General features: G+C 38.9%; 1 protein-coding gene across 1 annotated transcript in view; it reads right to left on the bottom strand.

Annotated features, from left to right (window-relative positions):
- The window catches only part of ME1 (malic enzyme 1), a 185,098-nt gene that overhangs the window by 23,346 nt on the left and 142,141 nt on the right, over nt 1-19,611 (bottom strand). The window contains exons 7-9 of the mRNA XM_037391683.1: nt 16,866-16,975; nt 7,068-7,165; nt 5,209-5,322 (exon numbers count right to left, since the gene is read on the bottom strand). Of these exons, the coding sequence (XP_037247580.1) occupies nt 5,209-5,322; nt 7,068-7,165; nt 16,866-16,975 (322 nt within the window). The remainder of the gene's footprint in view (nt 1-5,208; nt 5,323-7,067; nt 7,166-16,865; nt 16,976-19,611) is intronic.

Genomic DNA, 19,611 nt, shown 5'->3' on the forward strand with positions numbered 1-19,611 from the left:
AATTAATGTGTTTCCTTTCTGCAAAACTTATACTTCATATAGAACACGATAAATGCAAGATGAAACCAGCGCGGATTACTTCCCCAGACATCAGAATAACTGAGAAAATAAACAAGGATTGCTTCATTGGGATATTACATGAGTAAAATAAGGCAGAAACTGCTTTAAGTGATTGTGGCGCCTTGGAGATACCCAAAACACTGCATCTTTTCTAAGATGTAAATCAGTTTTTTGGCTTAAAAAGTCCTAGCCAGTTGTAGTCAGCCAGAAATGAACTGATCAAGTAAAGAGTCAGAATAATTGACTGTTGATAAAAAGAAAGCCAGAAATAAGTAACAGTTAGCAGAAGAGTCAGACAAAAGGTTAAGTGGTATATAAAAGTCAACACTAAAACCATTATAAAATTAGTATCTAGAATGATATCCAAACTTTTTTTTAAAGTGTTATTGCTAAAATATATTAAAAAATTCAGTTACAATCAGACACTCTGGATGAGGTTTAGTTCAATATTAAGGTACTTGATTGTGAGCTCTAAAGGCTCTTTCACATGTTAGATGACTCTGGTGACCATAATGGGAGTGACCACATCTTTATGGCACTGAAATTCTGGTATCAGTCCCAAATGTCCCCCTTTCTCTTTCACCATTCTCTAAACAAAGATTGAACTACGTATGTATCCAGCTTTAACCAAACCATGAACTTTAATCAGGGTCATATCCACACCTAGTTAATTGGTTGTGAGTATCTTTTCCAAACAAGATTGCCAAGGGTATTCAAATGGGGCAAAGAAGAGGGAAAGTGAAAAATAAAATAAAATAAAATAAAATAAATTAAAGTATTATCTACAGGATTACCTGAGTATCTCTATTCTAAATAGTTAGGACCACAGAAATTTTTAACTTTGGGGTCTATTTCAGTCCTCCTCTTAGAAAGATCAATATTCTGAGGCCTTCAACTCAACAGATAATCTCACGCTTGCCATTCAGTCTGGGCTTCATTCAGATGATCTGAACAGGGGACAAGATCACACATCTAATGGACATTTAAAATACAAATCACTTGATTAGACACAAGTATTAGTGTGCTGATCTAGAAAGCACAGATTACTAAACTGTAAAAAGCAACATTGCTCCATGTTGACATATTTAAAATTAAAGATGACGTTCATCCCTATGTGAGGCAATTTCACTTGTCACTGGAGGTTATGTGGGACACAAGAGTCTAATGCTGTCTTGCAAATCACTACAAGAGAAGCTTGTTTGGCAGCCCAGGAACACTCCCATCAGCCTGTCCCTCCTCAGCAGAGAAGCATCCATCCTTAGCAGAGGGCAGGGGATTTCTACCGAGTCCCTTTAAATATTAAAAAAGTCTTATTATTTGCATCATATTCCTAGGCAGCTCCAAGAAGCATCTCGCCTATCACCCTACCCTGTTCTTGGTATTGCCAAGAAAGAAGCAGCAGCAGCTGCAGCACATTACTGTAACGCGCAGACAACGGTGAACCTCATGAATATCCCAATATTGTTTATTATTTCCTACCTCTTCCCACACAATATAACTTACTGTCTTTGAAGTTCATGGGTGAAGATTTTGCCACTAATATAGCTAAGCATGACACTATGGCAGCTTCAAAGCAGACAAAAAATGTGTTCACCACACATCACACATTTATGTATATTTGTGTGATTAATAGAAAAAAAATGGGAACATTGAGAACATGGGAAAGAAAAGGAATGTGGGAGACATTACCCATCACCTGTGTTCATATAGATAAATATCTATTCAGCAGTCGGAGAGAATGTGACAGAATTCAGAAATTCAGAATTAAAGATGAGTTCCAACTGCTTATGCATATTCTTCAAGTACACAAGAGTGCAAAAGCAACTTTAAAAGTGTCTTTTAATTAAACATTAAACTTCCATGTGATTGCACTGGGAGACTTAAGACAGGCATTTCAAGAGGAGTGATATCTGTTTCAAAAAGTCATACAGCTGAAGTGGCAAAATTCCAATGATATTATGATCTGCAAACCTTCCTCAGACACTTTTGGAGAAAAAATAGTTTCAAAAGGTGAAAGCATACTGAACAAATGAAAAAAAACAACCCAAGAACAATAACCCCAAACCAATATGAACATTATAAGGTCTCTAAAAGGAAGTAGAGAACACAACTACAGACAGCATAACAAACAGCCTTCATCACCAGCTCTTTCACCACAACATAGCAGAAAAGTTGGTCATCAGACTTGGTTTAATGAAAAAGATGGTTCCCGGGGGGCAGCAGCGGAGAGAATTAACAGGAAAATGAAAACACAGCTGCACTTGAACTAAAACTAAATAGCCACAAAGGAAAAATCTGCTACAAAAGCCTGATAAGTGACTTCGTGGCAGCTTTGGGGGGGCAGGGGAAGAAGGAAAAGGTGGAAACTGTTTGCAGTTAGATCAACAGAAGTTCCAGGGCTATTTTTCTTTGGTTTGCACTGGTTGAAATACTACAGAAAGTAGATGAAAGAAGAAACAATGTTTAAATATATAATCATGTATTGCAAAATTAACGATCAAAGGACAGCATTGAATAAAAATTATGTAAAAATTGGTTTAGTTGGACAAAGTAATCGCTGAGTCTTCAGAGAGTCTGTTATTTCTCATACTGCTAAAGCAACAGATCAGAATATTTCTAGGACTATATAGGTCTTCCTGCTTCAAGTAAAACTTTTGATCAAGCAGGTTTTGGTGAGGCAAATTTTAAGGGACTCTGAACAGATTTCCATTGATACACCTCCTTAGTCACAAGAGAGAGAAGTCAGTTTTGTTTAAGCAAAAGTCAGTTACCTGGCGATCTATGCTGTAGCTTAGCAAATCTTATCCTTGCAATAACGAAAAGGTTTCCCTCCCTTTCTACAGTTTTCTTACAAGTCTTCCTCATTTTACTTCGCTTACCTAACTTCTAAGGGTTTGGAAGGTCCTTCAAGTCTTGCAGCACTTTCCTGCAAGCAACTAAAGCCAAAATAATTTAAGTGGACCTAAAGAACAGCATTCTCTCTTAGGCCAGAAAAAGGAACCAGGACTAGCCTAGTTACTTACTTTATATATATGACTTCCCAGCAATTAAATCACAAGCTTCAAGAGGCTTATGTTGTATTTTCTTTCTTTAGCAAAGGGGCATTTTTTTATTTTTTCTTTTTTTTAGGGGAAAACAGCTGCAGAGAAAGCCAAGAGAGGGCTTGCAGAACCCTAGACCAAGGACGGGTTTCCTTATGCCCAGCTCAGGCCTTGCACTGAAGTATCTCCAGCTTCTAGGTCCTGCAGGTTTTCTACTCAAACACAGCACAGCAGTAAGCACCCACCCATTCTCAAGACCCCCAGGAGAGCCGGACGGGAAAAGTGGTGCTCCCAGTTCTTCCAGGAACACCAGCAACAGCGTGAAATGTGCACTATTGGCTCCCATTGCTTGCGTCAACATTTGGCCGCAGATTCAGCCCTAGTCTATCTCAGACAGCTGTTATGTCTGGCTATCACAAACAGTTCACAAATATACTCTAGGTAGGACATGAAATTCAGTGAACTACTTTTTGGACAAAACCCAAATCAAAGCCCCACCAAGAAGAATAAGCAGAGGAAAGGAACTTAGAGGCTGCGTGAGACGCTGGTTGGTTTTGGCACTGCTTGAGAGCGCTGCAGCTAGAAGGTGGTGAGGAAAGTATACAGTCACCAAGTCACTAAAAATTTAGAAACTGTGAAAGGAACGACTCGCTGCGTACCAAAAGCAACAACCCGGCTTCTCAGCTGACTAGCAAATTAGCAGTAAGAGGTGTAAAAGAAGCAGGAAGAAGAAACGAGCAGAAGAGAAGCAAGGCTGGATAACCACTCTGGCTGGACAGACATGCAGCTGAGACCTGTTTTACTGCTTCATGGCTGAGAAGTTCCCGCGCTTCTGCCCCTTTGCTTCCTTAACACCATCAGGAGGTGATTTTAGTTCAATTGTATTATTTGATAATCCCAACCTCTATGGTGGAGGAAACTGCAACACACCATTCTTCTTAGGCAACCTCTAGGTTTCAACACCCACAGAAGATACAGAGGCCTTCAGTCACGTGTCTTTGGATGCAAAAGCACATTAAATTAGATGAAACCCAAAAGGATTAAAAACACTAATTAAAACAAACAACAACAAAAAAAAATCAGAAAAAAAACCCTGTGTCTTTTATAGTAGCAAATACCAGCATTCTTCTGTACCTGATCAGGCTACTTTTGTGCTTTCTGGCATGGGATGTCCAAGATGACCTCAGTAATACTCTCCCATTTCAATATCTATGATCTTAGCATTTTCCCTTTAAACAGTACAAGTGAAAGGTGTTGTGGTGCTGTTCAATAAACCAACACTGATTCTGACTGCAGAATGCATGCTCCTGATGCAAATGTGTGTGAAATACAAAAGAACTTAAACATTAGATAGCTAAAGAACACTGTGCATAAGTGCAGTACCAACAAAGACCATAAACACCGCTAATCAACAGGAAAAGTGAAAAAGCAAGGCCAGCTGTCCTCTCCACCATTTCTTTAAAGTAGCTCACAAACTATTAAATACATAACCACCTTTTAAAACATACCAGTTTCTTTATTCTGGCGCATAGAAATCATATGTTTCTTTATTTTGGCACATGGAAGGAATGAGGTAAGGGTGACTGCTGAAGCCTCTCAGCAGATTCAAATTCTGACCAGTGTCGATAGCACTGCAGACCACAACATCTGCAACATGAGCTATATCACTGTGCATAGAAGATATTTCATGCCACATATCTCAGTGCTTGCAGAAGGATGACATGCTTGCGATCCTAATAATGTATCTATACATCTTTGTGCAAGACTGTACTAACAAATAATCGTCACGTTAACACAGGAAATACTAAACCCACAAGCTGAGCATTTATTTCCTTACATGTTTTTTCATGAACTGCAGAAAGATACCCTTCATTATGTCTTCATCCCTAACAGAAATAGAGAAGGAACTCCAAGCGTAATAACGCGCCCCCCGCCCCCAGCAGCATGGGAGTCTGTCATTCATTTAATACACATTAGAAAAGAAAAACAGCTTGCTATGTCAGGAGAGATAAATTGTAGTTGCTTTCACAGAAAATACCTTCTTGCCTTTATCTACACACTGCAAATAACTATCATGACATTTAAAAGAATGAGAAAATTGCATTACCTTTACTATTAATCCCTTGGAGTCAACCATCCATATCCTTTTGATAGCTGCATCTTTAGATATCCCTTCCTTTTCCATAGCCATAACAATAAGGTTTGCTATCCCCAGCGCAGCCTGAAGGAAAGAGAAGAAAAGTAGCATATAAAACCAAAAATGAAAGAAAACCCCTGCTTATTTCTTTCCTTTACCCACTATTTTAGGAAAATTTCTTGATTTTATTTAAAAGTGGATTTTTTTTTTTTCATAAACTCTAACGAACTGTTGCTACCATTTGGTAATTAGAAACAATAATGTAGCTAAATAATATAGACAAATCTTAAATCATATAGATTAAGTCATAGTATAGATAAAACTTAAGATAGCATTTACAGTGTGGAGAGCATTATAAATGTTTAAACTCTAATGAAAAATGCTAACACTGACATTTATTCCATGTAATAATCTCAGAATATATTAAACATTTTTTCTTCTGTGAAATATTTTGTTCATTAGGGTTTTTTGGTAATTTAAACTAAAGGAAATCACACTCTGCATACCAGAAAGCAAGATGCAATCCTAGAAGTTTTCTTGCTCTTATCTTTTTCTAAAATGTCCATCAAGAAGGTAAGCCTCCTTTTACCTACTGTTCATGTGTCTTGTAAGTCTAAACTTGGCTGTGCTCCCAGTGAAAGCAGGGGCAAGAAAAATTCACTTATCAATATTTTGCTGAAACATGTATCATTCTTACTGGATTTTGTAATATTTCATCCAACAGATCAAATGTCATACAGATACAGATTTAAAAACAGGCAACAAAATGAGCCAACAGACCACTCAGTATTTCTGAGTACCAACTCACATGCATATTTATGGGGTTGATTCTGTTTCATGTTCTTTTTCAGTTTCAACAAGAATCAAATGAGATTCCACTTTAGTTAACAAATAAAGTTTTATTACGAATGAGTTCCCATGGCAGGGATGATATCTACCATTACACGCCTTTGCAGCAACAGGCACACTGACAATACTAATGAAAAAAAACAAACGTTGGACTCCGTGGATTCATCTGCCTGTTGAACATGGAGCAAAACCAGGGGAAGGAACTTCAGAGAGACAGACAGTCTTTATGTACAAAGCCATTGACGTGCCAGACACGGATGCAAGTTGTTCTGAAAACTACAGACCTGATCTCAGTACCAAATACTGAATCAAATTAAAGATATTTGGACAAAGCTGGATTAGTATTTTGCGCCTACTGGGGTGTTTGGTGAACATGAATATTTTTCAGAAGCCCGCATGGGGCTGTAGACTTCATAAAAGAGATGACAGCTAGCCACACTGTAGGTAATTACAACCTTCACTTGTGTGTCAGTGGCTTAGAAAATTACACTGAAAAATTGGTATAAAAAAATAACGTGCATAAAAATCTTCAGAAATTGATAATCTCAACATGCAGAATACTGAAAAACTATATTTAATGACAGGAAAAATGAAAGGAGCACTACTTCTTACTAAATAACACTGACCTTGGTAAATACATTTTATTTCATTTCTCTTTGGTGGCTTGATACGTTTCCTCATCTTTCCAAAAAATTTGGTTTGTTTATATTGACAGCAATTAAGTAATTTATAGCTGAAGAGCTAAAACCTGAAGTTTTGATAAGAGAACAGAGCTCCGCAAAATGTCTTATGAAAAAGGCTTGACCAGATGATCAGAGGTTTTTTTGTAAGTTTACATTTAAATTAAGAACCAACTTTCAGCAGGTGTTAGTGATCATTCTACTTATTTAATCTTCTTGTTAACTGGGTATATGTAACTTGATTAAATATTAAGAAAAATCTTCATAGTACAGTTTTTCCTGATGTATAAGAACACATACCTCTCCAGCTCCCTGGAACAACACTGTGTGATCTGATAACCTGTTCTTGGTGATACGCAGAGCTGCAAGAAGACCTGCGACAGCCACAGATGCAGTTCCTGAAATAAAAAAACCACGAATATATTTGGTTATTCTGGAAATAATTACAAAACATTGTATTTTAAATAATTCCACAGCATCTTTCACCTAAAAGATACAAGTATTTATGGCAGTAACAAAAAGTTCAGTGCAGTTGTTCTATTTTATTCTTATGTAAGTTAAATGCAACTGGGGATATCTTCAGAGTAACATTAAGTAAAATATGATTGATCGATTCTACTGGATGGCCATAATGGGTGGGACATTTGAACTATTAAAAAAAATTTTGGTTATGACCCTTTTCAGAAGGAAAAGGTGTGAGAGCCCAGACAGAAGTATTTTGAAGGACTCCAGATACTGAAAATTAAAATCCTGGTCTAATTTCTTGAATAGATATACTTCAAATACATTAAAATACAAGAGTAAAATAAAACTTTATTTCTCATGGGGATGTTGTCAGAGTAGAAGAGCAAACTGTGAACATTTACAGAGAGGCTAAGCTAGCTGAAAGAGTAAGTCCAGCTTATTTAAGACACCAACTACCCTACTGCCTCTGAAAGCCCTCAGGACTCAAGTTCACTGTGAAATGGGTTCCAGCATACTAGCACCTAAAACACTGGAAGTACCTTTTAACTCTGTCTTTCAGTTATGCCACAGTGGGGGAAAAGGCAGGGGGGTTGGAACCAGATGATCTTTAAGGTCCTTTGCAACCCAAACCACTCTATGGTCCTATGATTTAGTTTTATGATTTAGCCTGTGGAGGCCTTTCTTCTCCAAATCAGAACCACAAAGGTTAAGATACTTGTCTGCCTTTGAATGGAAAGATTTTGGTCCTCATCAGGAGAAACACCTATTAATAAAAAGTAGGGCAAAAAAGTAGAGCAAAAGAGGGATCTCAAGCAGGCGTCTAACTCAAACCTGTTCCCAATGGCAGGATCAACCATACATCTGTGATTTCTGGCAGACCTTTGCCTAACTTGTTCCTACCATCTTCTTTTGAACACTCCTATGATCTCCTCAGCAAGCTATTCCAGCACTTCAATATATTTTTTGTACAAAACTTCAAATCTAAATGTTTTTTGGGTGTTTTCCCTCTTCTGTTTTGGCCTCCTGTTTCCTACCACTGGAAAACCCGTTCTTTTCCCTTTGCAACAAGATGTATATTATCTACATCTTGTTATAATGTCATACCGATACAGATTAAAAAACAAGCAACAAAATGAGCCAACAGGCCACTCAGTATTTCTGAGTACCAACTCATGCATATTTATGGGGTTGATTCTGTTTCATGTTCTTTTTCAGTTTCAACGAGAATCAAATGAGATTCCACTTCTTTAGTTAGCAAATAAAGTTTTATTACGAATGAGTTCCCATGGCAGGGATGATATCTACCATTACACGCCTTTGCAGCAACAGGCACACTGACAATACTAATGAAAAAAAAAAAACATGTTAGACTGTGGATTCATCTGCCTGTTGAACATGGAGCAAAACCAGGGGAAGGCACTTCAGAGAGTTAATGGTGGCTAATGATGTCCAACCTGCTTTCCTTATGTGAAACAATCCCATATCTTCCACTTTTTTTCAGAAAGTCATGTTTTCTAAAACACTTAGCACTTATTTCTCTCTTCTGGACTTTATCCATTTGTTTCTTAACTTTCTTGAATTGCAGCACCCAAATCTATACACAACACTGCAGCTTAATCATTAGCACTGCTGAGTCTAGCTGTCAGCTTCTGTCAGGCTGAAGTATTTAGCAACCAGGACCTGATATCTGGCTCTTCTGATCCAAAGACCAGTTAACTCCTCCCCAGAAAAGCCTACTGGAGGGGGGAAGGCCTTCCTCCATGGATTACTGACTTCAGGTAACAAGCTTGTATTTTTCACGAATGATCATTGTCACTAAAGCCCAGGCACAAGGTGGACTGAAAAAAGACAGTCAAGAGTCCTTATTCCTGCAAGGAACTTGGATCCACTAAATACCAGGGGAAAAAAACCTAAGAAAGTGCATCAGTTTTCAACAAGTTCACAGAACCCATAAAGACATCCTGTGGATGGGGAATATGGCAGTGTGGCAGATCATGCCAGCAGAAAATTTGTGCTCCATGTGTCTTACTAGAGGAGATTCCCAAGAACCAATAGCAGGCAGCACTGGTTTCATCAGGACTGAAAAAAATGTTTCAGCCACTAACAACTAGGTACTGAAAGTGGAAAAATGGGTTTCGACAGTCTCTGAAGATTAATGATGACTATTTGATTTGGAGAGAGTTGAACAACAGGGAGAAAAACACAGGCCCTAAGATGTCCCCCTTGTTCAGTTCTGGAAGTAAGAACCAAATTCTTCCTTCTCCAGGCAGCAGCTGCCATTGACTAACCCAAGGAAACCAAAGATGAAGCCATAAATGATTTTGAGAAACCCACAAGAACTTGCAGGAAGGACATCTGCTGCTCCCGTTCCTGATCACCGCAGCCCTAACTGCAACTGTCTACAAGCCACCCAGTGGCTCTTGAGAGGAGATTCCACATTGCTACGAATTTTTCCTTCAGAAAAAGTGTGAAATAGGTACGGCCGGCCCCCCAGAAGACTTGACCCAGACTATGCACATCGGACATTTGCCCTCAACATGCAGCTCCCCTGAAGGATGTACTTTCGCTATTCACAAAGTCTACTTTCATAAGCCAGGCAAAGTTTAAAGCTGAGGTAACAGTAATCATTACATTAACCTCAAGGACATGCTCAAAATAGGTATTTAGATTGCAGGTACACAGACCATTAAGTTTCACACACATGTAGCTAAGGAACTAAAAGAATGGAAATAGTAAGCAGCCTGGTACTGGGTAAACCTCTCCTTAAAAGACATCATTTCGGTCTTGAAGGCTGGGCTTGAAACTGTGGTTTATAGGTAGGATCATCTGAATTTCATGAATAGTCACTTTTAAAAAAATAAATAGTAAACCTTAGTAAAATTTAAAAACACATATTAGAGTTAGAAGGCCCCTTAGAAAGTAACTTTTTGAGGTAAGTCTACCCAAACAGTTCAAACACATGTCTTTAGAAGTAAAAAGTTTGTTACGTGCTTTTGATTATGACTTTTCCTTTCAATCACCAGAAATACAGGCCACCTTGTTCTCAGCTCACTTAATGTTGGGACCATACAAATTTGTCATTTTTAGTTATTTAGTCATTTTTATGACTTGTTCTGAGAGGTGAGATCATCTGCTCTCTTCTCCCTCATTACTAAATAAAAAAAATCTAAAAAATGGTTCCTCTCCAACACAGCTTTGGGAACAACAACTGCTGGGCTGAGACACTTCCACCCCACAGTATCCAAGAGCTAGCTTGTTTCTTTCCCAGATGCAATTAAGTCTTCCTCTGGCAAGTGCCAAACTGGCAAAGGCCAAAAATGGCAAAAGAGAGAAGTCAGACTGCGCTCTCAGTTTCCCTTGGTACTCTACCAAACGCTCCTCATAACCAGCAATAAAAAAAATCCCATCCTCTCGTTGGATGCCAAATTCTTTCTTCTATTTTATATTACGCAGCTGTGCTTGCAGGGGAGGAGGAAGCCTACATGGCTCATTCCTAAGACCATCCAGCTGGTCTGAAAAAGAAAGCTGAGCTGGAGCACTGTAAGGTCCTGCTTCTAGTCGTTGAAGACAGAAGTTGTGGCCACCGCAGCACCCTGTCCTCATCAAAGGACTTCTCAAAGAGCCAGGAAAGCTGCTCTTCAAGCTGCTTTCTGGCAAGAGAGATAAAATGAAACACCGTAAACTTATAACGGGTGGGAACGGTGGGATCCTGCTTATCTTCGTGGCTGATGTACTGTTGCTAAGCTTGTTAGCCAGAAAAATGGACTACAATTAAGTATTACCAGTTGGGATATCTTTACTAATTCTATTACAATACTGTCTTCTGTTTTAAGGAAAAAGAAAAGAGATACATTGAATGTCAGTAACATTTTGCATTGATTATTTACACAGGGTGTGAGTTATCACTACCTGTATGCTCATTATAAGGGTAATTCATAACAAAGGTTATAATAGCAATATATAAAGGCTTAAATAACACATTCCTCACGAATCACGATTTGCACAGAAGAACTGCTCTAAAAATGGTATTTTAAAAAACCTCCACATCAGTTTTATTCAGCCATTTGACTCTAAAAAGCATAATAACTCAGTTTATTAGATTACTGAACCCACTATCACTGCTGCTGGCAGTGGCTGTCATCACTCCTCGTCAGCAGCTTCCCTTATTCCTTCCTATTGAAAGGGGGGCACCGGCAGTGTGAATAGCAGATCTGTTTAACCGGAACTGCTCTGACTAACAGCATGACCTTAAATTTCACCCTGAATACTGACTTGCGTTTTTGAAAAGAATCAAAATGCAATTCACATCCGTCTGCCAAAGCCTAACCACTTCTTACGGTCATTACGAAGCAGAAACAGAAGTTCGCTGCTTTTCCGACTGTCATCACTATAGGAAGGAGAGAAATGGCTTCGCTTCCCTCTCCCACAGAGCACAGGTTAAATCCCTTGTGTGCAGAATAAGATAAGACATTGTTCGCAGATACGATTTTGAAAACCGATTCCATTTCCCCCAAATTTCTACAAGAATAACCATGGCAAGTTTAACAAAGGATATTTTCTAAAGTGGTGTCAACTGCTATGGCAGCAAACACTTCGTTATAGTTTTCCAGGAAGGTGAGTCATATCTTGTAAAAATATGGTAGATGTAAAATTTCAAAGGACACTATTCTTTATCAAGTCTTTGCTTTCTGTCCAAGATTCTTTAGCCTTACTTGTTACTGTAAACTGCACAAGTGAGCATGAATATGTCAAAGGAAATCCTAGAGAACACGGCCTTTTGGGGTTGGCACATTATAAATGCTTTGGAGCACAGAGTCTTCTTTCAGCAGATGCCACAATTAATGAAAAAAGGGAGAAAAAAGCCTCAAAACACGAGGAATAAGAACTTCATTTTTATTGGATGTAGCTTAATTTAAATTAGCAAGAAATGGCTTAGGGCACCGAAGCATTTGTCCATTATTTAAAGTTTTAAAAACTAAAAATTTGTAATCAAGTATGAATAGTTCCTTTATGTCATTTTCCCTACCTCATCTTAACATGCTAGAAAACAAGAAAGGGAGAGGAATTTCTGCAGCACATCCTAAAGTCTGAAGTATTCATTCTGGACTAAAAGTTTAGGAAGTGTTAAAAATAAAATCCATATTTCTCAATACACAGCATAATAGAAATCACATGTTGACACAGCCAGCCTGCCAAATAACACTGCATAGAGTGCCAGGATAAACATAAATCCATTCCCCTCTCCTATACTTAGTGGCGATAGAAGGTGAGCGTAAAGATCATATCTAAAAGGTGTAATCCTGGTTGCCAGTGAGGCCAGTGCTGTGGCTGTGGGCAGTTCAATAGCACTGGCTTTTTTTCTCCTGGCCGTGAACTGGCTTTTCAAAGCTCTGCACGTGCACTGCCCTGCTCTGCAGCTGCAGCAGGCAGGCAGTGCAGAAGGGGAAAGGCTCCGGTGAAGGAGAACTGGAGCCCTGCTAAAAGAGCAACCCTTCGGTGTATTTGGAAAGGGATACGGAGCCCCTGAAGCGCAAGGTGGCTGAGGCGCAGAGGTCATCTGATGCAACCAACCCCCCTGCTCAAGCTGGGCCACCTGGAGCTGGTTGCCCAGGAACGTGGAGAGAATGGATTTCTTTTTTTAACCCATAAATACACATACTTGTATAGATACCCGGAAAATATGCAAAAGCTCCAGGGGGGAATTTACTTGAAAGCATACTGACTTCAATGTAAATTTACCCCTGAGTAAGAGAGGTGATATCCTCAATGTACTGCAAAAAACATGTACTTCACATAACCCTACAGTATATGTCACAATAGAATTTTTCTTATTACTTTATTTTTAAAATCCCAGTGTCTGTTCACCTGGAAGCAAATGTCACTCCGTATTATGAAAGAAGTTTTCTACAGTTTGCACATAGTATCAGAATTTGAGATATATGATATCAACATATGAGCCATTACATGTCATTCAACTTTGCATTTTCCAAATTCTTGGCCAGAGAAAGAATTGGAAGCCCCGTGCCCATCACAACCACAACAACAAACCGCAAACCTTCTTTACGACTTGACTTTCAAGAACTGGAATTTCCAGGTACCAAATGTATCATTTCCAATGTCAATGTTAAAAATAATTAAATCTTGAAAAGGAGAATGCTTTTGACAGAGAAATTCTGATTTCTGGGAACTGTGCTGACTTAACGTTAAATTGGTTATAACATAACTTCCAGGTATAATTTTCCTAATTATTCAAATGGCAGCCTGCTGAACATTTAGCATATATTTTAAATCAAACCACGCAAGTAAGATGGAATAATAATCATCTTAAATTATGTGTGCTCTGTATTTTTATTTTAGGTCTGTTTCTTTTGATAAAATTTTGATGCAATTAAACAGTACAGCTGTTAAAATCTAATGACATCTAAGGTCATGATGGATACCAAGGTTAATTCCAATCCAATGCAATCTCTCCATGTAAATATTTTTGTTGGCATAAAATACAGGCTTTGTCTCCATAATGGGTGAAAGCATTGCAACTGCGGGCACAGTGAAATAAGAACTATTACACTAGAACAGGGGTCCTCAAACTACGGCCCGCGGGCCGGGTACGGCCCCCCAGGGTCCTCAATCCGGCCCCCGGTATTTACAGACCCCCCCGCCGGGGGTTGGGGGGGGAACCAAGCAGCCGCAGATGGCCTGCTGCCACTTCATCCGCGCCGGCCCCCTGGTTAAAAAGTTTGAGGACCCCTGCACCAGAATAAAAACAGTATTATACTGCATAGAGAAACACTTATTTTGTGTAGATTGGCTTATGCTGCAGAAGTTTGTCATTGTCAGTTGAGACAATTTTGAAGTACAGGTGTGGGGAAAAAAATCAAAAGGCAAAAATCAAAAATTGAAATAATTGACCTGCATAGAGGCAGCAAGGCTAGAGAAATCTATGCCGCTATTTCAGATTTATCCACGTCAGCAATGACTACAACCAGCTACCACATGATAAGCACTGAGAGACCCACATAAAACAAATGCACGGCTCCCAAGATGCGCAAGCATGCCTTAAGCCCCTGACTGTACTCAAGCAGTGAAAACATTTTCAGCAGGCACACCAAAACCAAGGTGGGGTGGAAAGGGAGCGGTACAGCACCCTGCTCTGCCCCAGCTGGCTCTGATGAGGGGCAGGCAGGTACCACCAGAGCTGACTCCACCAGAGGACAGAATTTCGGACACTACAATCCTGGACTTGTACCTAGGACTTCTTTAACCGATCATAAGAGATTTGTTCAATATCCCCGCAGCAGGGAAGGGAACAGGATAGTTTTTCCAAGGGAATTTGCAGCCTCTCAAACTGTGAATTGCAACCCTGCCTCCTTCCAGGGGTCATCAAGAAGAAAACATCTTCCACCCTGATAAACAGCTTGCTTTGGCAACACAAGCCCCTGTTCTTCTTCTGGCATTGGTCCATTCCCAGGCAGAGGTTGGAGAGAAAAAAACACCCACATCTCATATCTCGAAGAAAATTCCACCCTGTTCTTAGGACTCCTTCTTCCTAAATATATTGGAGATGAGCAAAGCTATCAACCTGATCTAATTCAGGTATTTCTAAATGTTGTGAAGCTTGACATTATGATATTAATTAATATTTCTCCCATAGAGGAAATTATGATTAAAAAAACCCAATTTTGGAAAATGCTCCTTAATAATTAGGGAGAACCAGACAAAAGCATTTGTTTTGAACCCAAGGCTTTCACTGATATTTATTTCCAAGAATCACATTCTATATGTTTCACAGAGGGAAAAAAAAAACAACAACAAAGCAGCAAGGTGATTTGTCATCAGAATAAAACTAAAGAAGAATCCAAGGAAAGAAGTGAATAATTTTTCCCTAAAGTGACACTATTGTTATTGTGTTTGTAAAAACATATTTGAAAATATAAATATGAAGAAATTCTCATAATTGCAGAGAGAAAAAATTCACCACCCATCCAAAACCCAAGACACTTTCTAGAATGATAAAATAAGAGCAATTTTATTATTCCAATACAGATTTATAGCAGTTGGTAATAACCCTGTTTGCCCTTGTTCCTAATTCCTTGAGTACAGAGCGGGGACATAGAAAACGTTACAAAGTAAAGGATGTGACCATGCTGTAGCAGGGATGGAGACAAAACTGTTTCCAGAAATTCTTAAATACATCTATAGGTGACCCTTAACGGCCAACCTTTAGTGGTTTTATAAGATCAGTGTTTTGGCAGACACTTTTTTCCAAATGTTCTGCAATGGTGTTAGGGACATGCCGACGCCCTGCAAATAGGTGCGAGCTAACAGAAGGCAACTGCATTTTCCAAGTTACTACCTGCAAACGGGTATTCAGCTTGCCATATTTTCTTTATCTTTTATAGTGTCTGGCAGGAGTCAGGATTATACATTACAGGTTTTTTAGATCTGAGGTACTTAAAGGTCCTCCTCATTGCATCACTAAGATATATAGGAAGCCTTTTTCTGAATAACTGAAGGCAGTGAAAAAAGACACAAACCCTTCCATGAAACTTATTAAACATTTCTTTCAATTTCATATGGCTAGCCAAATCCCTAAACAGCAGAAAGATGAGGGCTATTTGAATCCACCACTATGTGCTGAGTCCCTGAAATAAGACCTAGGTTCCAAGAATGACTCAAGAATGACTTTCTGGAAAACTCAAGCTCCTAACACTTGGCTTAAAGTGTCACGGCAAATCCCCATTTTTGATCCTGTCACTGCTGAGGACCCCCATCTACCCAAGGACACATGAGGCGGTAAGAGGCAGATGGGTGCCCAGGGCCCTCCTTGAGTACCTCTCTCCAGCAGGTTGTCTGACTTCAGTCTCCTCTCACGGATGGGAGCCTACTGCCCTAGAGAAAGTTATTTTCCAGTGCTGTTTTCCTGACATGAAATAAGGCAACCCAAGCAGCAGCATCTGCCACTTCAGCCTTGCCTGTCTTTACTTTCAGGAGGGAAGGGACACGATGCCCATCTAGACTGATCACTGGGGGAATCCCCCTTGCTGACGTTTCCCATCCTAGATCTTTTCCTTTTGCCAGCTGCTACAAATTATTCCGATGGGAAAGTAGAGTCAGGGGGGTAATTTCCCTCTAAAATTGAAAGCAGCCCTGAGACTGCAAGGAAAATTAGAAGGATATTTAACCGAGTTGTCAGTTTAAGAACTGAAATACAGACTGACATTTATCAAGCAAGCTCTGCTGCATGGAGGAACAGTGAAGCAGTTGTCACTGAAGTGACATAAAAACTGAGGGAAGTACAGTCCAGGCTTGAGCTTTGACATTTGCCCAACGATCTGAAGTTAATAATTTATATGAGAAAGCCATTCACACACTAAACTATTAAAAAACCCCTGAAGAGTGAACATTTAAACAAAGCATGAAGCATAATGAGAGGGGAGACACCAGGAGCAAACACAGCTCACCAGAAACCCAAGCTGAGGAAACCCAAAGCAAAATGTGACCAGTACTGAACACCTCCAAGCATCACAGGAAAGCTGATACATTTTTCTCCCTCTGGTACATGAATTCAGGCTAATTTTTCTGGCTTGTCAGCATCACAAAAATGAAGAGAAGAGAAGAGAAAGAGTCTGTTACCTTGAATGTCGTCATTGAAAGTGCAATACTTGTTACGGTACTTGTGCAGGAGGCGGAATGCATTAGCATTAGCAAAATCCTCAAACTGAATGAGGCAGTTCATGCCATACCTGGAAAGACAAAAAATTGTGCATCACATTATAAATAATAAATAATTGTATGTTCAAAAGCTATTCACGTTTGCAGTCAGATTCTGAATACAAGTATAATATGATTTATACATCTACTAATATGTTTCTGTCATATTCTGTATCTTTACATTCATATAAATTGTCTAGAAGGCATAATTAGACTACTAATACACTTTACTCAGTTCTAAGTTAAGAATAAAAGATCAGGGAAAAAGGCTTTCATCTCTCTGCAGACATCTCAGCAGAAGTCTTCACTGAGCAATCAGCTAGTGAGCAAAAAAATGGGCCCCACAAGGAAGGTAGTGAAAAGGTAACACGCTCAGAACACGGATTTTATTTTATTGTCATTATGCAGGTCAGCAGCATGCTATCACTCCCAACACTATGCTCGACCATTCTTATTATAAAAGAGGTTTTGATCAGAAACAGGGTTAATCTAGACAAATGTTAAACATGTGAGAGCACTTTAAGGAAGGGAAGTGATAGCTGCAAACGTGAAACACGTTACGCTTGGCTAACATACAGTGAAACCTGGGGTATACGCAGAAACACATACACCTACTGTTTAAATGGATTGTCAAAACTGATTTTTTGATATTAATACTGGATGTTTCTTAAACAGCACTCTACAAATCAATGTTACCATCCATTCTGCTGTTTTCTCATCCTTGTAGCTCGTGAAGCAATTCAAACTGACATTTCCTGTAGTACTTTGAAATCTCTATACGCTGTCTTTTGAAAATATAGTACACAGTTGCATCAGATGAGCAATTTCTATCATTTAGCTGATATGACTATTTAGATAGAGGCCAGCTCAACAGCAGGGGAAAGTAACTTCTGATGAACCTTGTGGTAACAGTCTTAAAGTTAATGCCAATTGCTACATTTTCTGGACACAATTTACTGTGTTACCTTGCTGCCTTGGGCCCACTGTGCACCGAGGCTGCACTACCAACACCGAGCCAAACCCAGCATTTTTCTAGCATAGGTAGGTGCCTATGTTGACTTCAATAGGCATAAGGGATCTCAATAATATCTAAAAATTATCAGAGAGGGGAACAAGAGTATTTTTTAAAAAAATAAGGAAACTCCAGACTCCTGGCACTAGACTCATATGCCAGTACCTAACAAGTAAAGAACTGCTCTGGTGTGCCAATAAGGTAACTCCTAAAACAAAAGTTAATAATAAGCTAAATTAATTTAATATTACTACTATGCATCCTCCAGTCCTTAGATGTATTCCAACAGTACTGCCTCTGGATTCCTTGCTTAACATTCCCATATGGCATTTTCAAATAGTTTCTTAAAACAACAACAACAAAAACCCCCACAAAAATCCTAAAAAACATTGAAGACATTTTTAGACAAAAACTCTGTAAAGACTGAATTCAAGCTCACGGCACACTGGCAACTTTAAAAAACCCAACCCATAGCTTGATAACTGTCAGTCTCATAAGGGGGGTGGGGTGGGTGGAAGTAAAGCAGGAAAAGTTTAAAATATAAGGTTAGTTCTAAAACCGTCTCTACAAGTTTGGAACTGGAAATACCACACAAACATTATCCCACCCTGGAATAATATTCCAAGAAAAGTTCTTTAAAACCCCAGTATCTTAAACTGAAATAAACCTAACGACATTTTGCACAGACTAAGGAACCATTTGATTAAGAATTTAAATTAGTATTGCATTAAGATGTTGCTATGAAATTATTAACGCTAGGGTCTAACAAGGCAAGATGTCAACAGCACATGTCCTGTTTGAGGAGGTTTTTCCTTATCTGCTAACAGCACAAATCCAAGAGAGACAATCAAGCAGTTCCTGCTTCATCCAGAAAACCCACACATACACCTACCGAGCAGTTCAGTATAAATAATCTACTCCAATTTTAATCGAGTTTTACTCTAAACCATACATGTGTTTGGCAACCACATTAAGCAAAGCCATCAATATAAGGAAAAGGACAAAAATTCCTTTAACTAAATTAGTTTCCATGGAAATCACATACTTACAGCCATATTACAATTAACCAAAACTACTGGGATTCCACTGGCAGGAATGGTAATCCCTGCTGAAAATAAATACATCTTCAGGTTTTATGGAAAAACCTGGACTACTTCAGCAGCATAATGACAGGCAACTGTTTATAAGAGAATTTGGTGGGTCAGTAATTCAGTACAGAAAATTACAATGAAGTTCAAACAAGAAAGTGGAGCTACATTTCAATAATTAATTTAAATTTCTAACCTGATTCAGTATCTGACATGAATTTCTGTGATTCCGTAAGGGTCCAGGAGCTGGCAGCTGGATAATAATATCAGACTGATGAGATTAACACTCTGGAATCCTGGAGCTTGGTTAGAAATGTTTCTTGGATGTAATTAACCCAATGTCTGTCTCTTTATTTTACCATATATAACATTCCATTTTCTCATCTGTATTTGATTTTTCTCCATTTACTTACCATTACCTTTGTAGGCATGGATCAAAACTCCCTGTGAAGTATATTAAATCAGTGTCCCTGTAGAAAACACTCATCCTATACTGGGCTCACTATCCATACTAGTACTCTGAGCAAGATACCATGGCTGTTTAATGAAAATGGAAAAAATGCAGGCA

Source organism: Falco rusticolus, chromosome 6 (genome assembly GCF_015220075.1).
Source record: "Falco rusticolus isolate bFalRus1 chromosome 6, bFalRus1.pri, whole genome shotgun sequence".
NCBI lineage: Eukaryota > Metazoa > Chordata > Aves > Falconiformes > Falconidae > Falco > Falco rusticolus.